General features: G+C 35.7%; 1 protein-coding gene across 1 annotated transcript in view; it reads right to left on the bottom strand.

The window, feature by feature from the left end:
- Positions 1 to 1860: 1860 nt before the first annotated feature.
- LOC140437741 (voltage-dependent calcium channel subunit alpha-2/delta-3-like) overlaps positions 1861 to 7521 on the bottom strand; it is a 92432-nt gene continuing 86771 nt past the window's right edge. Inside the window, exon 23 of the mRNA XM_072527435.1 lies at positions 1861 to 2100. Within this exon, the coding sequence (XP_072383536.1) occupies positions 2047 to 2100 (54 nt within the window). The 3' untranslated portion in view covers positions 1861 to 2046. The remainder of the gene's footprint in view (positions 2101 to 7521) is intronic.

The raw sequence follows: 7521 nt of genomic DNA, 5'->3' as shown, positions 1-7521 counted from the left end.
TCTTTTAGTTAAACTATTTTTATCCATAGTGCCCTATGACATCTCGTATGTAACTATACTTTCATCAATAATGAAGACACTGTGTAGTGCTCTTTTGGTAGTCGCCTTGTTTGTTTCTTTTATCTTAATATCTTCGTGATATCGTTTCCTTTCATTTAACGTATCACACGCTCCAATCGGGCCAATAACAGAGGAGATGTGGGTTAATGAAATTTCATATCTGCTTATTACTGAATTGGTCAAAATTGATCAAAATATTACTGAATTGTTAATATTTTTTTTATAATAATACCACACATTTAAGTTCTTTAAAGTTTGAAAAATCTTAATTTTTCCTTTGAAAATTTTGATTAATGATTTTAGTAATTTTTAAAATTTGTTAAATATAAAATAGAATTTATTCATTATTTACTAATATAATAATAATTTTATTATTATTTTGTATTTATGTCTTCTCGTCTAGGCTTCCAGCGATTTCGTGGACTATTCTATAAAATTGCTTCTTCTTCTCCTTTATAAGCAATTCTGCTTGTTCATTGGCGGGTAAATACCTTTTTGGAAGGTTGTAACTCCATCTTTTGCGTGGTCGTCCGATACTTCTTCGGCTGATTGGTGACTTATCGCTTGTTATTTTGACGCGGTCGTATGCCGCGAGGTAGGAAGACCAGGACCACGATTGGTTTGTACTCTCCTCGGAGTGGACAAACGAATCGGAGGCGCGAATAGCTCTCTTCATGTTATTTTGACGCCTCCGTTCGGCTCGCGGAGATAAGAATACGGCCGAGGTCAGAAGGCCCTGTCTGTCGTAAGAGGCGACTAATGGGTAGGAATTGAGAGGTGGAGAGCCGTCGCTTGAGGTGTCGGGTTTGTAGAAACGCACACGGGCGCTTAGGCGTCACGATCACCGGTCTACACTCCTAGTATCCGAGACCAGACTCTCGTGGGACCAATCTACTCTCATTCCAAGAGAACCAGGCGAGGTTGAACGAGCTGGGCACGTACACACCTCTCTTGGCCTTGAGTCAAGCGTGGTGTTGGTGTCCCGGCACGTACCCGTCAGGAGATTTAAGAGTGGTAGAGGAGAGATCCTCGGCGGCGACCTGTCTACGTGCGAGGTGGAAATTCCTCTGCCTGCGTCACCTATTCGCCTGTGGGAGAGGATAACGGGTAGGTAAGGTAATCGCAACACAGGTACTACGGGGAAGGTGGAGCCCCACGAAACGTGCCTGGCGTACGTGGCGTGGCACCTTCGTAGGGGCAGTGGATTCGTTAACGGTCGTATAGCCGAAAGGCCAGGTAGACCAGGGTCCTGCCAGTTTTTAAAATTAGCTTAGCAATGTTATTTTGATGACACAGGTCTCCCTATTTCTGCTTATGTGGTTATTCCATTCTTTTTTTATATTTAAAGTCTATTCGTTTATACACTGTACGTTACATTTTCTTCTAATGTCTTCACTTCTCTTTCGATCGCTCAGCGTATTTCCTGTAATTCTTCTCAGTACTCTCATCTCTGCCGTTTCCAGTAGCCTTTGTATTGTGGCTGTGTCGGTTCTTATTTCTGAGGCATATGTCACTATTCGTCTTAGACTCGCTTCATAAATTCTTGACTTCATCTGTGTTAATATGTCTATTTCGCCAAATTGTTGCCTAGTAGAATCTTGTATACTTATATTATTATTTTTTGACAGTCCACATATCTGGAACAGTTCAGATTAAATCTACAAAGCATTTGCAATATTTATTTTGTGTTAGCTTTATTAACACACTCTGTTTTTTATTAAAAGGGAAGTAAGGTCTTTAGTTTTAATTTTTTGTATCAAACAAAACAACTTTATAAGAATTAATTTTTGTATTTTTTCCAACTATTATCTTGGAAGCACATATAAATTGATAGTAAAAAAAGTAAATAGATAACATCCTTGTAATTGTAAAAGCAGTATGAAAAACAAAGTAAAGTACATACTTCTTTTAATATATTAAATACAATGTAACATAATATATTAAATATAATACATTAAATAACTAGGTCATTAGTATATCGCAATTTTAAGTCCATGTATGTCCGCAGTAATATCGATCTTCTTGATTTAGATGGTCTTCCTAAAATATTAATAACAATGATTAATAAATATCTGACAGTATATTACAGTATTGTGTGAATTAATGTAAATATTCGTAATTTCTTGTATTACTGTAGCTTCGTAACAGTGGTGCGGCAATTCTGGTAGATATTTCTTGACTTATATAATAGTCTAAGGACCTAGTTATACGAGCGCTGATGCCGCTGCGTTGATGCACAGAAAACAGTTAGACGCGACTGTAATTGCACCGGGTTGAGATCACTTTGACAGCGTGATTTATGGAACGTTCTGATGGATTTGATTCAAGGCATTAACTGGGCGTTGCCAACGTGACCAGCCGTACTGGTAACACTTGCAGCCGGAATAGACAATACCGGAATAATTAAATACGTTTGTATAATTTATGTACTGCCATTGCCCGTTTGAGCCAACGTTGACGCGCCACGGCTGACGCAACGGCATTAGCGCTCGTATAATAGGCTCTAAAAACCGCCACTCACGTTCTAACGGCGCAGTACGATTTTGTCGAATGCAATTGCAGTACAATAATGGTAAAAATTGGATGGGAACACACACGTACAGATTTTGCAGTATGAGTTTTACTTTCAAAACAGAAACATGTCAGATAACGATATACTTTTAGCGGCTCTTGCTCTTTGTATAAACGAACAAAATATAAGAAATGTAGGCGGTGGTGCAAAGATTGGTTGCTGAAAGACATATATACTGTCACGTCCATTTTTTAGAAGAATTGCGATTATATCCAGATAATTTTAATTCCCATTTGTAACATGTTTTTTAACAACTCTTTATTACTATCCGCCTTCACTTCTTGAAATTTAGCAACCAAAATATTCACAGCTTTTTTTTCTAGCGGTTTTATCATAATATTATGTCGATTTTATTTTCCAAAGACACTCTATTCTTTATACATGTCAAAGAAATATCTTAAAAACCTCTAGCTATAAGTCGTTTTCGAAATTTACCAGCAAATGATTTTTTTGCAGTCGTACGATTTTGTCGTTGTCAATCAATACTGTCGTACTGCTGCAGACTGACTTGTTTGTCTGCCGTCAAATCGCGCCGATTTGGTCGAATGGTGCAAATACACCAACAAATTACATTCAATTTTGTAGCATTCGACAAAATCGTGCTGTGGTGTGGGCTTAAGAAATAGAGTCGAAATTTTTGAGAAATATGATTATATTTCATTGCACTCTATTTATCAGATACGGTGTTATAAATTACCTTCCAGGCGGATATGCTAGTGAATACAGGAGGTGGCTATAATGGGATAAAGTGGACAGTTTATCAGAAAAATAAAACGATCAGTAATTCAAAATTTGTATAAGTAAAAGAAATTCTAAGAACCGACGCTTTAAAAAAATAAAGTATTCAAGAAATATTGCAAAAATTATTTAGTTATATGCTAAAACAAGTAAAATCTTAAATAAAACCATATTAGAGACGTTTATTATACAGTATATACCTATTTAAAAAATATTTATTATCTGTATTCACATCAATTGGCACAATAATGTAGAGTTACAATTATAAAAAAGTAAACAAAAACAAATTATTATTCTGAAGTCACAATTTCACTTAAAAATATTTTTATTTGGACGTTTCGATTTCAACTTCGAACTGAAAATCGTTTTTAGATATTTTGAGAACGATTTCGGAAGTGGAAACTTAAACGTTTCCCTTTAGGTTCCATATTAAGTCCTCCTTACATTGGAAATTACTTTTGCCAGTTGTTTACGTCTTCAGCTAAACGGATAGTTCTTCGGCACTGGATATTCCTATACAATCGCGAATGTTTTTAAGCCATGGCATCCGCTTTCTTTCAATTCTTCTTCGGGCCTCGATTTTACCTTTCATGATATGCTGAAGGATTCTGTGCCGGTCTCCTTTAAGAACATGCCCTGGGTATGCAATTTTTCTTTTTTGAATAGTTTTCAATAATTCACGAATGGAATTTGCTCTATTTAACACAGCTTCGTTGGCCAGCATCGCTTCTATGCAACCACATCTTAAGAGCCTCTTAATCGTATCAGCCTTCAGCCCTCGGTAATAATACCTACTAATTTCGTATGGAATTTTTTCTCTGCGGAAATCCTTTCGGACAGGTTCCGGCGTCATTTGCATTTTTAACTTTATTTGAAGTAGCTAGTGTCGATGAACACACTACCCCAGGGGGACCGTTTAACGTACCCTCCGCAGCACGGTGGACGGCTGCACTTGTTAGTCTCTGCGCACTGGCTTATGATGGCAGTATCTTACCGCTGAGCTAAGGCCATTTACAGGTACCATGTAACAACAGTGACCAAATATAGCATTTCATTTTTCTTTGATGTAATTTTAGGTTTAAGATATGATTACAGAAGAATAAATTTATTTTTAGAAAAGTTAAGCGAGCTGCTCAATTTTGCATTTGATGTCTTTACTTGGGTCTGGTTGGTCTATAATCTAGCATTCCAAATATTTAAAAAAGAAACAAGACGATGAATACTCCCTGAATGTAGTCTAGTCATTCCAAAAATGCTTCAAAATATTGTAATTACGTACAGCAACTTTATAATTATATGTACATTGATGGTATCATTTTGAGCATTTAAATAAATAATTATAGCTGATAAGTAAACAGTTTAGAATTATAAATTTATTAATTCTAGAATCTAGAATCAACCTAAAATTAAAGACAATCAAAAAGCCTTCCATTACAAAGAAATACGATAGACAAAAACTAAAAGAAGAAGAATTTAAACATCACTTTGAACAGACAATGAACGAAAAAATTCGAGACAACATCACACAAGTATACAATGTACCAACAGTCGAAGAAAGATGGGATAACATAAAGAATGGTATCATCGATACAGCAACGCAAAGTGGAACTGTCGCCCATTATAAAAAGCAAGCATGGATGACAGATGAAATAATCGAAATGATGGACGAAAGAAGACAGCTTAAAAATAGAAATAACTCAGAGTATAAACGAAAGCATAATCTGATTCGAAGAAAAATCAGGGAAGCCAAAGAGTTATGGATGCAAGCAAAATGTGAGGAACTAGAAGAATTGCAACGAAAACATGACAAATTTAACACACATAATAAAATAAAAGAAGTTACAGTACACAAAAGAAATACACCCATAACATTAACGAATAATGAAGGTCATACACTATCCCTAGAAGACGAAGTAATGGAGGAATGGGAAAACTACATTAAAGCATTATTTAAGGATGATCGAGGATCACTACCTAACTTAAGTGCAAATACAGGACCATCAATCTTAAAAGCTGAAGTGGAAAAAGCCATACACCAAGCCAAAAACAACAAAGCCAGTGGACCAGATCAAATATACAGCGAATGGCTAAAATTACTCTCAAATGACAATATAAAAGAACCCACTGTACTTTTCAATCAAATATATGATACCAGTGAAATTCCATTGGACTGGTTAAAATCGATCTTTATTCCTCTACCTAAGAAACCAAACGTTAAGAAATGTAGCGACTGTAGACTCATTAGTTTAATGAGCCATGCCGTTAAAATACTGTTGCATATTCTTCTAAATCGAATTAACAACAAGTGCGAAGAAATAATTAGTCAAGAGCAGTTCGGGTTCCGGAACTCCTTGACTCCTTCAACGATGTTGAGAGGTAAGAAAACCCGTATATATGTGCTTCATTGATTTTGAAAAGGCATTTGATCGCGTTCAGCATACCAGACTAATTAGCGCCTTGCAGAGCATCCAACTAGATGAGAAAGATATCAAACTTATTGCCAAACTTTACTGGAACCAAACAGCCATTATTAATACCAACAACAGAGAATCAAAGCCAATCAGTATTGAACGAGGCGTAAGACAAGGCTGTATACTATCTCCCACCCTCTTTAACGTGTATTCTGAGAATCTATTTAGGGAAGCTTTAAAAGATCAAAAAGGAATTATCATAGGAGGAGAAATAATTAACAATATACGGTACGCCGACGATACTGTGATTCTAGCTGAAAACATCGACGATCTGCAGGAGCTAATCAATAGAGTTGACATGGAATGCACAAATTGGGGACTGTCGATAAATATCGATAAAACTAAATACATGGTGACCAGTAAAGTGGATATCGGCGCAACCCAACTGATATTAAACCAACAACCGCTGCAGAAAGTTCAGAGATTCAAATAACTTGGATGTTGGATTACCCAAAATCTAGATCCATCCTTCGAAATTCGATGTAGAATTGAACAGGCAAGAAACTCATTTCAAAAATTCAAGCCTCTATTATCCAATAACTCATTAAATTTGGAAATCTGTGAAAAGTTTACAAGATGTTACGTGTGGTCTGTACTTTTGTATGGATGTGAAACTTGGACTTTAAACGCCGATATCATGAATAAAATCGAGGCGTTTGAGATGTGGTTGTATCGAAGGATACTAAAAATTCCATGGACTAGCAGAACCAGAAACGAAGAAGTTCTTCGAAGAATGGGACATCAACGAACTCTATTAAATATTATTAAGAGGCGTAAACTAGAATATCTTGGACATATAATCAGAGGACCAAGATATAAGTTCCTTCGGCTAATTCTCAACGGTAAAATCGAAGGAAAGAAATGGATAAGACGGAAGAAACTCTCTTGGTTGAGGAATTTGCGGCAGTGGACAGGTTTGACAGCGGACCAATTGCTACACGTAGAGCAAGACCGAGATCAGTATAAAAATATTATAAGCATGGTAGTCGCCGACGTTCCGTAGGGATATGGCACTCTAAGAAGAAGAATTTAAAAATTGAGTTCATTTTATTTACGTTACATTTAATAAAGTTTCCTATTAATGTTGCAAATTTCGTTTTAATGACGTAGTTTTTGACGTGACGGGATAAATTTATATTGACACTGGCATCACATGGGCGCTATGGTTGGTTTTTAAAAGGTATAACACTTTTAATAAACTGGTACTTTTTAATAAGAATATGGAACATATAAGAGTTAATATGGAACAAAAAATTTGGATGCCTAAATTCTCCAGAGAAATACCTGTCTAATGTTGTGACACATATGGTTTATGCCCTATTTAAAATTAAAAGTTTGTTCTACTGGAAAGGGAAGGGTTGACAATTGAAGAATATCTATATTGTTAAAATATGTTCCATTTGAAATAAATATCAATCTGGTTTACCGTTTTTACGAAATCCAAAAAATATTTCCTAATATCGAGTGGATTCTTCTAAGTATCCAACCCTGTATATTTGGAAATGGGATTTCAAGGTTCCTGCTACAATTCTATCATTGTATTTCTACGATATTAAATTGTTTCTCTGGTTGTTTGCTGTTACATCATCAATACTATCACAAAATATCTTGAAATTTCTCTTTGATATTGAATATTTCTTAGCTGTACGTGTGGACCATTGTTCAGTTAAAAATTTTTTA

This window comes from Diabrotica undecimpunctata, chromosome 3, assembly GCF_040954645.1.
Source record: "Diabrotica undecimpunctata isolate CICGRU chromosome 3, icDiaUnde3, whole genome shotgun sequence".
Classification (NCBI taxonomy): domain Eukaryota; kingdom Metazoa; phylum Arthropoda; class Insecta; order Coleoptera; family Chrysomelidae; genus Diabrotica; species Diabrotica undecimpunctata.
This window is presented reverse-complemented; position numbering and strand designations above follow the sequence as displayed.